This window comes from Sceloporus occidentalis, unplaced genomic scaffold (assembly GCF_023333645.1).
Source record: "Sceloporus occidentalis isolate IW3139 unplaced genomic scaffold, rSceOcc1.0.p SCAF_14, whole genome shotgun sequence".
NCBI lineage: Eukaryota > Metazoa > Chordata > Lepidosauria > Squamata > Phrynosomatidae > Sceloporus > Sceloporus occidentalis.
Window position 1 is genome coordinate 15,711,353 of NW_028316994.1, and position 17,532 is coordinate 15,728,884.

A 17,532-nucleotide genomic window follows, 5' to 3' on the forward strand; every position below is an offset into this window, starting at 1 on the left:
CCCGTTTTATAGTTCCTTCTTTCTTTAGGAACTCCCGAATCTGGGACAGAATGATGGACAGACGCTCCCTTGACATTGTTGCTGCCACTGGAAGCTGCAAGGCCTTTTCATCTCCTGGCAGGAAGAGCGAGGGAACATGAAAGCTACAAGAGAGAAGAAGGGAGAGAAGCACAGGAGACACATCCTCTGCCAGCTTCCCCCCCTTTTGACAGAGAGGGGCTGACCTCCTACCCTATAGAAACCATATGCCTGGGACCACCTCGGTCTCCAGTCCAGTGCTGCTGACCCCTCGTTCTTTTCCTCCGTTTGTGCCTGTCTTCTTCCCTCGCTTTTGGGTCGGACCCACCCACCCCAATATCCTGGAGGGACCTGCTACTCCTCCCTCCTTTTTTAAAAGCCAGGGTGGTAGGGAAAAAGCCACATTAAATTCCATATTCCCATTGCTGAAAATATTTGGGGGCATTCAGAACTGAACGAAACACTCCCAGCCCCCGGAAGAGAGGCAATACGGCCTTGTTTTGCTTGCCTTCCATTTTCTTTGTCATCTTCCAGTTCCTTCCCCGCCACCCTCTTCCTTGCTTCTGGTCCTGCATTTCACACCCCACCTCTCCACCCCTCCCCAAAGAAAACACCCTCACTGTTCTCGCCATTCTATTTTCAGCTTGTATAAAAGAAAAGAGAATCATAATAAATTATATATGGAAATTAATGAAATGCCTTTGGGGTCTTCATGGAGGTGGTGAGAAGCATTTTCTTCCAGGATGTCAGGCACAGAGGGACATATCCCTTGGTCACCATGGTCACCTCTGGCTTGGTCACTGGAGAGTTTAATCCTTCTTATGTATAGGGAGATTCAACAGCCAGCAGAGATTCAAAGCATGATCTGGCCTTCATGATCTGATACTGGCAAAGCCAGCACTATCATTAGGCAGGGTGAGTTGGAACACTTTTTTGTTACATAATATAGGTTGGGAATTTTTTCTGTCTGTTACTCATTCGCTAACATGAGTACCCAGGGGGCAATTATTGGGGCCAATTAGCTTAACTATTGTAAACCGCTTAAAGAGTGCTTAAGTGCACTGATAAATGGTATAGAAATGTACATACAGTAAACCCTTGTTATACTCTGGGGATTGGTTCCAAGATCCCCTGTGTATAACAAAATCTGTGTATGCTCAAGTCTCATTAAATATAATGACATAGCAAAATGGTGTCCCGTATACAAAATGGAAAATCAAAGTTTGATATTTGACATTTATACTTTTTTGAAACATTTTCAAACCGTGTATGCTTGAATCCGTGTATAAAAAAATCTGTGTATAAGAAGGGACGACTGTATTTGCTATTGCTATTGCTATTTCTTGGTGAAGGGGTGCAATCCCAGTGTAGGCAAGAGGAGAAAAAGAAGGAAGGATCATATGGGTGGCTGCCTTGTGCTACAATCAAGAAGGATTGTTTTGCAATGTCGTTTGCACTTTCCCCAGAATTTCCAAGGTGCAATATCTGAATTGGCCACTTGGGGGACCAGAGAGCATTTTCCTGTATTTTTCAATGGTATAGTAGTAACAGTCATATAACAGTAGTAGTAACAGAAGTAACAGTCATGATGGTAGAATTCAAAGAGTCATCTTAGTCAGAAAAATCAGTATGTAAAGGGATCTTGTAGCACCTTTGAGACTAAGTGAAAGAAAGAAACCAGTAGTGTGAGCATTTGTAGACTCAGAGGAAATCAACTCAGGTCCACTACCAGTTTTTTTTCTTTCAGTTTGTCTCCAATGTGCTACAATATCCCTTCACATATTTATAGTCATTAATAACTCAGCAAGTACCCTTTCAGTAAGAGTAACAAGGAATGACCTGCTGGGTGATCAGAATAATTAGTAGAGTACTGGTGAATAAAGTAAGTCTTACAAATAACATTTCAAGCTGTCATCTCCATCTAGTTATATCCTGAAGGATAGTCATATGAGATAAGGCTATCTGGACAGTGTAGTGTAGCAGTTGGAGCACGGACTACAACTGGAGATCAGGGTTCGATTTTCTGCTGGACCATGGAAACCTACTGGATGACCCTCGGCGAGCCACATACTCTCAGCTCCAGAAAACCCAAGGTTTGCCTTAGAGTTGCCGTATGTTGGAAATGACACAACAACATGAATATTTGATTGGTGAGTAGTCATATGGATAGACAACTTTGCTGCATGGTGTGCAGCTTAGCTCTCCTCTTAGAGTTATAGGAAGTTTACTCTCTCAAGACTTTTCCACTGGGGCTCTACTTTTGACAGTCTTTCAATACAGAAGGATTGTATTGAGCTGGTCTCTGCAAGTGAAATTTTTTGTGTGAAGGTTGCATTATTTAGAGAATGATGCAACTCCTTTAAAAAGTGAGTAAAAGCTTACCTTTCATTAACAGCACAGCATAGCAACTGGATGAGGAGCAAGCACAGTAAAGCTCTCCAGATGTGGGTGCACTGCAACACCCAACATTACTTACCAATGGCTGTGCTGTCTAGGAATGCTAGGAGTCACAACCCAACCTTATTTGCTCTCTCCTGGTCAGGCCACATATCTACTGTGTCCAGACATATTCCCAGTTCTAAGTACAACAGGTCTACTTCTGAGACCCTCCAGGAAATGGCCCTCCAGAATGAAAAGCGAAGCCAGAAGTGGCTATAATTCCTCGGTGCATTTGGTTTCGCCAGTTCTCTTGCAACCCCTTCTCTTTTTTTTTATGGAATCAGTGTAGTGTAATGGACTGAACATAATATTTGGGTCTCAGGAGCCAGGCATTTCTGTTTCTTAGCCGTGCCTCCCTCGCAAGGTTGTGGCCGTCAAAGCACCACGAATGTTATTGTTTAAAAGGTAAATTGTTGCATAACTCATTGCCAGTACAGCTACTCATCTGCAACATGTTTCCCTCACAAACATTTCGGTAACTGTTGCATTGCCTGTTGTGTTTTTCCCTGGGAGTTGTTGTCCCCAGAATTAACTTTTCCAAGCTCTGCTTGGAATAATGATGCACCTGTTTCATCATAAACTAAGGATGTGGGAGGCAGGATTGCATATTCCATTCAGATAACAAAAAGTTTAAAAGGTGTGAGCATTGTGCGTGGTTAACTGAGTGGCACATTTGCCATCATCTTGGTGTGCTCACCCCATTTATCCCACTCCCTGGCACAATTGCCTTCCTCTAAATAAATCTAGCCACTTGACCATGAAAACCCACTGGGTGACCTTGGGTGAATCCCACTCTCTCAGCCTCGGAGGATGGCAATGACAAACCTCCTCTACAGGAATGTGCCAAGAAAACCCTGTAACAGATTTACCTTAGGGTCACCATGAATTGGAAATGATTTGAAGGCACTCAACACACATATAAGCACATAAATCTAACACTGCTGTAGCACGACAGTGTTGTGTAATGTTTGAATCTTGGACTAGGGCTCCAAAAGACCAGGGTTCAAATCCTCACTCGGATATGGAAACTGGGGGATCTTGAGCAAGTCACTCTCTCAAGGCACTGGAAAACCTCCTCTAAGCAAATCCTGCCAAGATAACCCCATCATAGGTTTGCCTTAGGGTTGCCATAATTCGGAAACGAAGACACACAACCCACACATAAATCTAGCACTGCTGTAAACACTACAGTGTTGTGCCACGGTTTGAGTCTTGGACTAGGACTCTGAAAGACCAAGGTTCAAATTGTTGCTGGGGCTTGGAAACTGGGTGATCTTAGGTTTCCTTAGGGTCACCATAAGTCTATTAACCATAAGTTTAAAAGTTAAAACACACATAAGTTTTAACTGATGTGAGTTTAAGTGAAGTGTATTAACTGATGTTGTTAGTTGTCGTTGTCCCCCACCTTGATCCATGGGGAGGGGCAGGTAAGAAATATTAATAGTAGTGGTAGTAGTAGTAGTCAGAAACTGCTTGGAAGCACACAATAAAGTGACCATCAGATGGCAGCATAGATGCTGTCAAAGAAGAAGACCTAGAGATGCACCAGAGAAGGTGAATTATTTATCTGTGCATTTCTTGGTTCTCTTCCCAGTCTGCTTACTTTCACTGGAAATGCTGCATGTAGCACTTCAGATGCCAGTGGCAGCCTCTGGGGTTGAAACTTTAAACATGATGCACTTATAGGGAGGGGTCAGTTCAGCACCTTGGACAGCTCTTTTAGAGTTTGGACTAAAATGCAGAGCGGATTTGCCAAACCACGACAAGGAAGCAACCAGCTATCACTGCCAGAGGCTACTTCTCTATCTTTCCCAATATTACAGGTGTTGGCTCCTAGGGCCGGCCTTTACATTAGGCAGAGGGAGTCAAACATCTCAGGCAGCACTCTTGCTGGAGGTGGCAGAAGTCACAATACCTGGTATTCCTCCTGATATTCTCCCTGGGCATTCCCTTCTCTTAAAAACAAAAGTTGTATGTGTGTTGCATGGTTGCCTTGAATACCTAAAACTAGCCTACTATCCTCTTGAATTTAGCACCCAATCCAATTGGCGTCTGTGCATGGAATAGGTAAAAGTTTACCATTTAGTTTTTGCCTTAGGTAGCAAAATGTTTTGAGACAGCCATGGCCAGTAACAGATTTGTTCAGGGGATTTGTTCAGATTTGTTCAGAGGAGGTTTGCCTTTGCCTTTCCCCAAAGCTAAGAGTATAGGACTTGCCTAAGATCACCTGGTGGGTTTCCATGGCTGAGTGCAGATTTGAACTCTGAATTGTAGTCCAACATCCAGACCACTACACCATGCTGCCTCCTTCATTTCCCCCCCCCCCCCAGAAGGTTCAGGCAAAAGCCAACTGCTGCAGCCTGTCATAGCAAGTCTCTTCTTCCCCATTTATTTTTGCCAATTTGACCACACTCTGGTTTTGTTCTGCCGCATGTGTCCCCGTTTTCACCTGTGAAATGTTGGAATTTACTATTTTCTTCCTGCCCTTGGTTCATATCAGGCTGCAGAATGTCTGGGGTTTTTTCATCCCATGCAGAAATTCATTAAATAATTGCAACATGTTTTTCCTCAATTGCATAGTTTACTGACTCGTGTCCCATTTTTCATCTATTAAATGCTGGAGGGTGTGCCGTCACCAGCCAGGGATTGCCAAGGGAATTCTGAGAGATATAGTCCAAAAAGTAATTTTCCCAAGCCCTAAAAACTTATTAACTCTACCGTAACTTTCACACACACACAAATGCAAACACAAAATTATCAGCAGTCATAAAACAAAGAGTAATTTGATTCTTACACTAAAACAGAGACACAAAAAATCATGGTTAGTTCTCTTGATATTATTATTATTATTATTATTATTATTATTATTATTATTATTTTCTTACCTAACTCTCCCCATGGATCAAGGTGGGCGACAACAATTAACAAACAACATCAGTTAAAACACATCAGATAAAACACACATCAGTTGAAAAGGATAAATAAAATGTACATATATTAAAATGATCCACATCTAAAATTCATCATTTTAATTTAATTTTTGTTGTTGTTGTTGTTGTTGCTTTAGGGCAGGGGTTCCCAACCCTTAGGGCTCCGCATGCATTTGCCAGTCACTCCAGGAAAATGAAAGAAATAAAAATGGAATTAAATGAAGGAACAGGAATATATTCTTATACAGACTCCTAAACACCATTAACACCAAGACATAGGGTAGGCCTCTTAGGGGTTCTGCCATAGAAATAAGGGCTGCACAAGTCAAAAAGGTTGGGAACCCCTGCTTCTGCATCCTTCTTTCGGTTGAATGATAAATCCAAAAAGGAGAGGGAGAAAATGCTGAGTACGACACTGAAAGACCAAATTCCTCGATTTTGGGGTTGTTTGCAGTCTTAAAAGAAACAGAAGAGATGCTTTGCTGCCTGAATTAGATTAGCCTCTGACTGCAAGTGGATTTGGGGTTGCACCATGGCCTGCCAGAATGAAGTGGATTTGTCACAAGTGTGGCCTCTTTATTTTTTTATATTGGAAAAGACAAAATCCAGCAGTCCCTTGGGGTCTATCTCTTGGAGACAGCCAGCAAGCCTGTCCCCTGTTAAGCTAGAAGCAGAAGCTGAGAGAAGCCTATCTTTATACTAGCAGAGCTGGAGATTTATTGGAGGTGGTGAGCTAGAGTGGAGAAAAGCCAAATGGGACCATATTTTGTAGTGATGCCTCCATCTAACTTGGGGTGCATCTACACTGTAGAAATAATGCAGTTTGATGCCACTTTAAGTGCTATACCTCCATCCTATGGAAAGCTAGGATTTGTACCGTAGTTTAGGCATTAACCTATTCCTCTCTGCCACAACTATCAACAGTTCACACATTTAACCAGGGTCCAAAACAGACTGCAGAAATAATCCAGTTTAGGGAATCCTGGGAATTGTAGTTTATTATAGCACCAGAGCTCTCATACAGAGAAGGCTAAATGTCTCACCAAACTACAGTTCCCAGAATTCCCTAGCATGGGGCGGGGAAATTAAAGTGGACTCAAATGGGATTATTTCTCCAGTGTGTTTTGGACCCTTGTCTATATTCTTTATCAGGACCTAAGCTATTGTTTTAGAGGCACCTGTGGTTCTTATGGAGGTATCCTTCAGTTATTCAATGGTGTTTTTCTTTAAAGCTTTCTGCACATGTTCAGAGTCATTCAGTTATGACTGAACCCTGCCATTGAGAATAAAGTTCCTCCACTTAAACCTTAGCATAGCCTTCCCCAAAGGCTGGTGTGTTTCCAGATGCGGTGTTGGACTACATACTCCATCCATAGTTGGTGAAGCTGTCTGGGGATGATGGGATTGTCAATGCACACATCTGAAGAGCACCAGATTGCAGGGGTGAAGGGAGGCTTCCATGACTGTTTGATGAACGAGTATGGAGGGAGAAACATATCTGGGAGTGCATCTCCCAGAATCTCCAGTTTAGTACTGCCATTGACCATGTTGGATGGAGGATTCTGGGAACAACCATCCAAAATTAACTTTCTCCAGCTCTGAAACTTTAAACAGCTCCCTCTAACATTTTGCAGAATGAGATAAAAGGGGTGTGAAGCCTCAGAACCATCCCAACTGCAGCTGCTGTTTGAATCTTCCTCAAAGACTATGGTCCATGGATGAATACTTTCCTCTGCTTTCCATGCGCTGTGTTCATTTATTGTGTGTTCGCCTTTCTTCTGACAGTTTTAAAAGTCATGGGGAGATGGCTTTTGTTCTTTCGGATAAAGATACACCAGGAAAACCATAATTTGTTCTGCGAGAGGTTATCAGCCATCCCTGATATATACCTCACCAGCTGCAAGGCGTGGAAAGGCAAGCTGTGTGCGCCGCATGGTGCTTTCATGCTCATGTGTTAGCGCTTGTTGATGCTAAAGAAAGGATGCAACTGCTGTCTTCACAATGAGATTTGATATCTGGAGATTATTGAGTATGACTCTGGAGACCAGGGTTCGATTCCTGGTTCAGCCACAAAACCCACTGGGTGACCTTGGGCAAGTCACATGCTCTCAGCCTCAGGGGAAAGCAATGGCAAATTTGTCTGAACCAATCTCGACAAGAAAACATCACAACAGGGTTGCCTTTGTTGTAATTGTTCTTGTTGTATGCCTTCAAGTCACTTCTGATTTATGGCAACCCAAAGACAAACCAATCATGGAGTTTTCTTGGCAGCTTTCTTCAGAGGAGGTTTGCCATTGCCATCCTCTGAAGCTGAGAGAGTGTGACCTGTTCAGGGTCACCCTCCCAGTGGGTTTTGTGGCTGAGTGGGGATTTGAACCCTGTTCTCCTAGTCCAATGCTCAAACCACTACACCACGCTTAGGGTGGAAATGACTTGAAGATACACAATAACAACAACAAACAAAGAGTAGGAATTCTAGTGCACAGTGGGCCCTTGATAAATGCTGAGGTTTGGTTCCAGGACTCCCTGTGGATACCAAAATATGTGGATGCTCAAGTCCCATTAAATGCAATGACATAGTAAAATAGTGTCCCTTATATAAAAGGGCAAAATCAAGGTTTGCTTTTGGGGATTTATGTATATTTTAAAATATTTTCAAGCCGTGGATGGTTGAATCAGTGGATAAGGAATCCGTGGATAGGGAGGACTGACTGTATCAGGCTTTCTTCCAAAACTGGGCAGGCTCTCTCCTGACACTCCAGTTTGTGATCATATTTCTAGCATGGCAGAGGGTTGGGACAGATGGCCTTTGGGTTCCCACTGTAGGATTCCATGCTTACTTACATTGCCCTGGGTTTTCCTTTTGTCTCAGGCAAAGCTGCAAAACACCTGCATCCTTCCCTGTGTTGTCTTGAATCTAAAGACAAAAACAAGAAGGCACATGCTGAGTCGGACCAACAATCCTGACCTGTCTCATCCATCATCCAGTTTCTCCCCATGAGTGGCCGCTTGCTGCTGAGAAGAACCCAACTGGGAGATGAGAAAGGCAATGGAAACTCCTTTTCTTATTGTTTTCCTTCAAAAACCATACTGAAGGTAGCAGCTTTACAGCCATCCCCCAAAAGGATGCTCTGCAGATGGACCACAGCACCCCTCATCCCCAGCCAACACTCCTTTTAAAACAATGCACACCTGCAGACAGATGCATACATACACATATGCACATGGGATTCTTTTTAAAAGCAGCAAAGAAACCTTCAAAACAGTCTGCTCTGGTTCCCAAAAGGACGCAGTTAATTACTCAAAACTCACAAAAGAGAAATATACAAATTCAGTAAAATGCATTTTGCCTCCCTGCTTCTTTGGCTGCTGTGAATCATTTATGGGTTGCCGTTCTGGAAGACATTACCAAGGATGTTGATCATACCCTACCTTTCCCCCCAAAATGGGACACAAGACATATTCTATGTGTGTGTGTGTGTGTGTTATAAAAATGTGCATGCCTGTGTATGTGTGTAGACTTTATAGTTACAGCATACATGTGTGTATATATATTGTTGTTGTTTGCCTTCAAGTTGTTTCCGACTTATGGTAACCCTAAAACGCACCTATCATGGGGGTTTCTTGGCAAGATTTGTTCGGAGGAGGTTTGCCATTGCCTCCCTCTCAGGCTGAGAGAGTGTGACCTGCCCAAGGTCATCCAGTCAGTTTTCATGGCTAAGCAAGGAATCGAACTCTGATCTCCAGAGTTGTAGTTCAGCACTCAAACCACTACACCACGCTGCCCTACATCACTCTCTCAAGCCATATTCTCGCTACATTGTAGTCATTCACACATTACAGTCATTGTCAAACTATTTTCCCTAGGCCATAGAGTTATAGTCTGCATGAGTATGGTTATGGAACAATAAAACAAATGGTTATAGAATATATATACTATATATAATAGAGCTGGAGTGGTGTATTGGGTTTGAATGTTGGACTGTGGCTCTGGAGACCAGGGTTTGATGCCCCGCTCAGCCATAAAACCCACTGGGTGGACCTTTGGCAGGTCACATTCTCTCAGCCTCAGGGGAAGGCAATGGCAAACCTCCTCTGAACCAATCTTGCCAAGGAAACTCCAGGATAAGCTCACTTTAGGGTTGCCGCAAGTGAGAAAGAACTTGGAGGCACATAACAACAAATATAGCAGGATATATGTTTGTCTCTGCATGTATAATGCAGAATACAGAGCTTGATAAAGAGAATGTACACAGACACTATTATTATTATTAAGCTTTATTAATAGAGCACTGTACATACAATCAGTTAAAAATAGAATAAAACATACTTATTCTAGGGCAAAATATCTTTTGATTCAGAACCACTAAAGAAGGTGGAAGCCAGAATAGAGGGCTAAAGCATTCATTTTGTTGTGTAAGGCACTATTATATCTCTGTCTATCCCTGTTTTCAAAGAGATAGCCAGAGTGGCATAGTGGTTTGCATGTTGGATTATGTCTCTGAAGACCAGGGTTCGAATCCCAATTCAGCCATGGAAACCCACTGTGTGACCTTGGGCAGGTCACACTCTCTCAGCCTCAGAGGATGGCAGTGGCAAGCCCCCTCTGAAGAAACTTTCCAAGAAAATCTCATGGGTGTTATACGTCGGAAACAACTTGAAAGCACACGCCGACGATAACAAACAAAAGCAAGCCTATCATGGGGTTTTCTTGGCAAGTAGAATACCACCACCAACACTGTAGAAATAATGCAGTTTGACACCACTTTGAATTGCCAGGGCTCCATCCTAGAGAATCCAAGGACCTATAGTTTTGCAAGGTCTTTAGCTGCCTCTGCTGAAGAGGGCTGGTGCCTCCCCAAACTGCAAATCCCAGCACCCTGTAGGAGGGCAGTTCAAGTGGCATCAAGCTGCATTAATTCTACAGTGTAGATGCACCCCTGGAGAAGGATAGATGATGGGGAAAAGGGTCCTCACCGAGATGAACAAAAGGTAGGTGTGAGTGTTGTGTATGTGTGTATGTGAATGAGTGTGCATAGCCTTTTCCCCCTCCCTTGTACTGCAGAATCTAGGATGAGGAGGAGCCAAAAAAGACAGGGGATGGAAGGAAACGTGACAGCAGCAGAAAAAGAGAGAGAGCCTATAGGGGACAGGAGGAGGAAGGGAGGAGGAAGCCAAAAAAGAAAGAGAGAAAGAGAGACTCAAGGACTTCCAGCTTGGAGGGGAAGGAGTCACCCAGGAGGAAAGAAGGGAAGAAGGAGAAAGAGAGAGAAAGAGAGATTGGATCCCTTGCACTCTTCCATCCAGGTAACTGTTCCCTTCTTCCTCCCTCCTCCAGCCCTGCAGTGATGTTAAGGGAAGGTTGTCCCTGCCGAGCATCTCCTGCTTTAACCAAGGAGGAGTGATGCTCACTTGGACTTATGTGCCATGTAAGCACTGCAATGCACAGGGGGAAAATGTTTTCTGGACCTTGAGGCTGCATCTGCACTGCAGAAGTATTCCAGTTTGACACCACTTGAACTGCCATAGCTGAAGGCTATAGAATTCTGGCCATGGTAGTTTGTTGGCAGACCTTTGGTGGCCCAACAAACGACCATGACCAGATTTCCATAGCCTTGACCCATGGAAGTTAAAGTGGTGTCAAACTGGATTAGTTCTGCAGCGCAGATGCAGCCTGGATCCCCTTTATAGGGCCAAGTGTCTCTCCTGCCTGCAGCTTGACACAGGACACTGGGTGTGTTCCACCATCAGCTGGGTTGCCTCTGTGTTGTTGTAGCTGGGTGTTTGCACACCTCTGTGAAGCATCCATGGGTTGTCCCTGTGGTGTGTCTCTCTGGTGCACCCCTGCTTGTGCGTGTGCGGACCGGCCTTCCTTCGGCACATCCTTGTGGATGGTTCTCCGGCCCAGTGTTGGCATGCTTTGTACCCCACTCAACCTCACACCTTGGTTGTGGCATGCCACTCTGCTGTGGTGTCTTGTGCATGGCACACACAACCAGGTCTTGCATCTCTTCTTGGAAGTGGGAGTACCTGGCCTGGATGTCACCCTTTGGCATGTGCATGTTTTGTGCATCGCTGCTTTGTGGTCCTTTCCCTTTGAGGTTGTGTGTGTGTGTGTGTGTGTGTGTGCTCTTGTGGGCTGTATCCCTTTCCTGGTTATCAGTCTCTATAACCAAAGTGGCACATCAATGTGTGCCATGATATGCCAGCCATGGATCCACCTTTGGGATCCCTCTATGGTGCTTTTCACATGTGATGGTTTCCTTCTGGTGAGTGTGAGGTTTGGTGTGTTGCAGTGTGAGATCTGAGTGTTGCTTGTGTTGTTGTGGCTGTGTGAGTCTCCTTTTATGCTCTGGACCTTTGCCCACTCTAGCTGACTGCAAGGCTGTGGATGCTTTACCTTTTTCTCCATGTCCTGGCCCTCTGTTTGGCACTGCATAGAGCTGTACATAATTTGGGGGGAACTGATCGGGGAAGAATCACAGTGTGAGCTCCCACAACACATATATTGCTTTGGAAAATTGCAATGGCCCTGAACTTGAAACAGCTTCTTCTGCTTTTTTTTTAAAGAGTTCAACTAATTCATGGTGCATCTTTTAGTCTTTGGCAGTGATTTAACAAACTCAAGAGCAAAATATAGCCTCTCTATTTGGGGCAGTATATCTGTAAATACCTGACACCGGATTATTGATAATGCCATCTGCATGATCAGGTAGAAATTTTGTCAGATTTCTGAACTTGAGCAAGTTACTTTTCTGGACTACAGTTCCTAGATACCCCCCCCCCCCCCCACACACACACACACAGAGCCAACCTGGCTATGAAGTGCGGGAGCATTGCAGAAGAGGAGTTTTGTGCATTAGGTCTCAATTTTGTGTAATTTGGAAGGTTCTGTGGCTTGTTCTTCTGTGTTTGTTATGGTGTCTTCCATTTACGTCTGTCTGCCACACATGGTTCAGGGCTTCCCTTGATGTGTTTGTCAGAACTTGGAAACGTTGTGTTCTTTGGCCTACATCTTCCAGAATCCCCAGCCACCATGGTCACTGGAGAATTCTGGAAGATGTAGTCCAACAAAAAAGCAACTTTTCCAAAGTCTTGGCTATTTTATTACATTTGTGTCACACTCCCATCAGTGAATGTCTTTCCCACCCACGGCCATAGTAGGTTCTCTCTAATTCTTTAAGGTAGAGTGCCTCTGGATATGGAGCAGGAATGGACAATATTTGTGGATTTAGGAGCCATGTTTCTGCTGTGTATCCCTTAGGGACAGAGTGTCATAACCACAAAGGAAGACAAGGCACCACAAAATGTAGGACATTTGAGAAAATGTCAGATATTACCAAAAAAAAAAAAAAGAAGAAGAAGAAGAAGAAGCTAAAAACATGAATATAAATATAAATTCATGCTTCTTAGTCATGCTCAAAATAGAGGATATTTTTTGAAATTCCTCTTGGACAGAAGGTTGAAATGTAGGACATGTCTTGGTGAAGGAGGACACCTGGTCACCCTGCTCAGGGACCACTCAGACTTTTGTTCTGATAAAAAGAACAAAAGTGGTCATATTTCCATTTCTAGTTTTGAAACACAGATTTTAGAAGGAAAGCCCTGCGACCTTTTTAAAAGTGAATTGCTACTCCTCAGAGGAGACTGCTCCCTTCCCTTTTGGCCCCCCCACAAAAGAGGCAGTCTGAGGAGTCTGGGGTGGCCAAAGACCCCTTTAATCTCCTTGTCTGTGTGCCCAGTGCCTTCCTCAGAATGACCTCAAAGCAGATTAAGCTGAGAAAAAGTGCCTTTGAAGCAGCATAAACCTAGTGCAAGTTTTGGCTCCGGTGGATTTGAATCTCTCTGCTCTCGGCCCAGTCCATGATTTCTGAGACCAAATTCTAGCATCCTATCATACAGATTTATGGAATATACACACAACTCTGTATTTGTATGGAATATACATATGGAATATATGTATGTATTTGTATTTGTACTGTTGCTTCCAATGGATATTTCCTATTGTTGGTTCCCCATATCCATGGATTCTTTATCCATGGATTCAGCCACCCATGGCTTGAAAACATTGCAATAAGCAAACCTTGATTTTACTGTTTTATATAAGGAATGCCATTTTGCTACCCCATTGTATTTAACGGGGCTTGAGTATCCCCAGATTTTCATATCCCAGCGGATAGCCACTGTTTGTATATAATGCATGCAATATATTTTTGTGAGGATGGGGTTGAATGGCTTGAGAACAGTCATAATTCTTCAGCTTCCAATGTCAATGCCTCCATTCCTTATTTATATTCCATTTATTATATTTATTGTCTTATACCTAAGCTTCTAGTCCACTGTAGATCTCTGTACAGATGCCCATGTTTTTGCTTTGATTTGGGTATGTCAGCCAGTATTTTATACATCACTCGGTGTTACATACCATGGTCAATCCCCAACAGCACTCTCAGGATATTGGACATAATCACAACATTGTGGCCATTGTGAAATGCACCCTATGTTGTGAGACCTCTGTGGCTGACACCTTACAAGGCTGTGCTTCTTCTTTTTGGATGTGTGATGGTTATACACATCTGCAGCCCATAGGGGTTTGCTGGTTTCTGAAGTTGGTGATATAGTAAAATGATACTTCAATTGAATCATCTTAGGTTTTGTGTGCAGGCTTTTGGGTTCCACAGGGCCCTTTGCCAAGGAGAATCTGGCAAGGGGGAAAGGAAGCATTTTCCTGCAATACAAAATTGACTGGTTTGATGGATTGCCGCAAGACATTGTGATGGCCCTTGTCATCCCTGAGGGTCGATCCATCAGTGACAATTAGCCAGAAGAGTTAGGAAAGCTTTAAGAAACAGCATCATGTATTTTGTGCATTTTGGCTGGCTGCATAAAAGTATCATTTTTTGTGGATTTTGGATGTTATTGTGCTTTAAGAAAGGTGTACCCCTGGTTGCTGAGAAGGATCAACAAGGGTCAGCCCTTTCTCTCTCTCTTTCTCTCTTTTGTGCCTTGCTGGTGAGTAGGCGAGAGCCAGCATGGCTTAGTAGTTTGAGTGTTGGACTAGGATTTTGGAGATCATGGTTCAAATCCCCACTCAGTCATGAATCCCATTGGGTACCTTGGGGAAGTCATACTCTCTCAGCCTTTGGGGAAGGCAGTGGCAGACTCCCTCTGAACCAGTCTTGCCAAGAAAACCCCATGATAGGGTCACCTTAGGGTTGCCATAAGTCAGAAATGACTTGAAGGTACACAACAACAACAAAGTGAGTAGGCATCTAGTTGGCAAAGTGCTGGGGTGACCTGGCAAGTTGTTTCCTTTCTAAAGAAGTCTGCCTGATGAAGCATTCTGTGGTCCTCCAAAGCTTGCATGCCTTAAAATGGCTGAAATGGGCCCAGCTGAGCCAATTCCTTGCTTCTATGGTCCGCACTGTCTCTCAGGGATGGCATTTTATGCATGATCACTTGGGATCTCCTGTGTACTTATTCTGCGACTACAGTGGCCCCTTAGTATCTGCTGGGGGTTGGTTCCAGGATAACAAAATCTGTGGATGCTCAAGTCCCATTAAATACAATGGCGTAATAAAATAGTGTTCCTTACATAAACAGCAAAATCCAGCTTTGCTTTTTGGAATTTATATTTTTAAAATATTAGCAAGCTGTGGATGCTTGAATTGGTAGATTAAAAAAAAATCTGTGAATAAGGAGGGCTGACTGTACCACTTTGTCCATGCCTTTTCTCTTTATGGTTCCTTTCCTGCTCTGCTTTCAAAATTTCTTGATGGCGTTCGTTTAGTTCAAGAGGGAAAGCCTTAAACAGGGCCATCCCTACTGCTAGGCAGAATCAATGAGGACATCAATGGCAACCTTGGTCTATTCATTCCTCCATCCTGCATCTCCAAGGCTATTCTCTTCTGCTGGAGGATAGAGTTGGTTTCAGTGGCCATAGGGCACTTATTTTTCATACCAGGATGGGCAGAATTTTCTCAAAAAGCATGCATCTAAGTGGGTGAAGCTCCCCATATATTTCTCAAATGCAAAGCTTTCTATTCCGTGTTCATTGGATCTGAGAAACATCATTCTGGACACGTTAAGCAATACTGTGGACAGAGAGTCAGTATGGCATAGCAGTTTGAGTATTGGACTAAGATTCTGGATACTGGGGTTCGATTCCCTGCTCAGCCATGAAATCCATTGGGTGACCTTGGGCAAGTCACACGCTCTCAGCCTCAGGGAAAGGCAATGGCAAACCTCCTCTGAACAAATCTTGTCAAGAAAACCCCATGATAGGTCTGCCTTCAGGTCGCCATAAGTTGGACCTGAAGGCACACAACAACTACAAGATTGTGGACAAGAGCATGGAAAAGTTATTCTGTTTGCACCCAAGCTTCTACAATCCTCCCCCAAACAGTATGGCCATTGGTTATAATGGTTTGATGGATTGTGGGATATGTAGTTCACAAGAGTTGTTTCCTCCAAACTCTGCTCTGATCAGTGATCTTATTAGGAGCATCTTTAGATGGTGATGTGTGTCATTTCAGTGGCTTCAAAATGTAAGATCTCAGTTGGTTCCATTTTAAGTTTCTCCTCACCCATTCTGCTAAGGGTGTGTCGACACTGTAGAAATAATGCAGTTTGATACCACTTGCGAGTACTGTAGCTGCATTCTAGAAAATTGTGGAAGTTGTAGTATTTTTCACAGTCTTTAGCCTTCTCTGCCAAAGAGTGCTGGTGTCTCACCAAACTCCATCCAAGGATGGAGCTCTGGCAGTTGATGTGGTGTCAAGCTGCATTATTTCTACAGTGTAGATGCACCCTAAGTGGGAACCATGGATTCCTATCCCAAAGTTCTGCCCTGATGGCATCACTCTATGGACAAGCAACAGAGTAATAGATGCAAAGAGGCTGCGGTTGCATTTTTGTATGAGAAACTGTACAGATTTAGGTCCTGTCCAGTTAAAGATCGCCTGGCAAGAAGGCAGCCTTACTGGGGATGTCTAGTTGGCTTATTCAGAGGCTGGGAAGAGTCTTCTCCCTTCAGAAAACTCATGCAGAACATAATAGGGATGCTCTTCCAGGAGCAGAATCTTTGTTGTTGTTCGTTGTGTGCTACAAAGTCATTTTTTTATTTATGGTGATCCTAAGGCGAACCTATAGTAGAGTTTTCTTGGCATGTTTCTCCAGACGAGGTTTGCCATTGCCTTCCCCCGAGGCTGAGAGAGTGTACCTTGACATTTTCCCCCTTGCCCTGTCAGATTTGTTGGACTGCAGACCCACCAGATTATTCCTCAGCCAACAGGGCCACCTCAGAAAGCATGAGGTGCTCAAGGCTCTCATATGACAGCCTACATTTCCCCCAATCTTTGGTCTTTCCACATTTGCTAGACTGCAGTTCCCATCCTCCCCAGTCACTATGATCAGACTTGCAGTGTAATGCACCTGGAGGCCTCTGAGTTGGAGAAGAGTGTTTTATTTGAACATGCAATGATGCGTACTTGCAAAAGGCTATTTTTTATTACAACTCCCAGAATCCCCTAGCCAGCATGGTTCTGGGAGCTGTGGTCCAAACAAAGACTATTTTCTTTTTCCAAGTCCCGCTTCATGAAGAGATGCTTGATGTGGGCTAATGTGTGGTGAGTTTGCTGACGTCGCTTGCAGAGATGCAAATGAAGTAGAATCTAACATTAGGAAAAAGCTCTCCTGGACGAAACCCAACATGCATTTAGCCCAGCATCCTGTTTCCAGCACTGGACAGCGCAATGCTTCCAGGAAGCCCACATGAAAAGGAAGATTATAGGACACTTCTTTCTTCTTCAGCAGCATTTGGTGTTCTAAAATACAGTGCTTCAGAACATGGATGTTCCACTATATGTTTCATCAAAACATATAGTAAAAGGTTCACTTTTTGTGGACTACAACTCCCAGAAACCCCCAGCCAGTGTGCTGGCTGGGAGATTCTGAGAGTTGTAGTACAAAGAATATATTTAAATAATTTAAATAATCATGAATGTCAGTGTCCTCCGTGAGCCATCATATCTTGGAATTGTGGTCCAAAGAAGGACATTTTAACCAACATATCTAAATAGTTATGGATGTCCTTGTTTTTACCAACATATCTGAATACATTTAGCCCTCCACATCTTAAACTTCG

At 43.6% G+C, this 17,532-nt stretch overlaps 2 protein-coding genes across 4 annotated transcripts in view; both read left to right on the forward strand.

The window, feature by feature from the left end:
- CARMIL3 (capping protein regulator and myosin 1 linker 3) overlaps positions 1–697 on the forward strand; it is a 68,304-nt gene extending 67,607 nt beyond the window's left edge. For 2 of the 3 annotated variants that reach the window (XM_089479903.1, XM_089479905.1), the window contains exon 41: positions 29–144. In XM_089479903.1, the coding sequence (XP_089336029.1) occupies positions 29–54 (26 nt within the window). In that variant the 3' untranslated portion in view covers positions 55–144. Of the gene's footprint in view, positions 1–12 lie in introns of all 3 variants that reach the window. The other variant, XM_089479904.1, reaches the window with a different exon arrangement.
- Positions 698–10,501: 9,804 nt separating this feature from the next.
- Positions 10,502–17,532, forward strand: part of CPNE6 (copine 6) — a 29,971-nt gene continuing 22,940 nt past the window's right edge. Inside the window, exon 1 of the mRNA XM_089479870.1 lies at positions 10,502–10,694. The gene's annotated coding sequence lies outside the window, so the exon portion shown is untranslated. The remainder of the gene's footprint in view (positions 10,695–17,532) is intronic.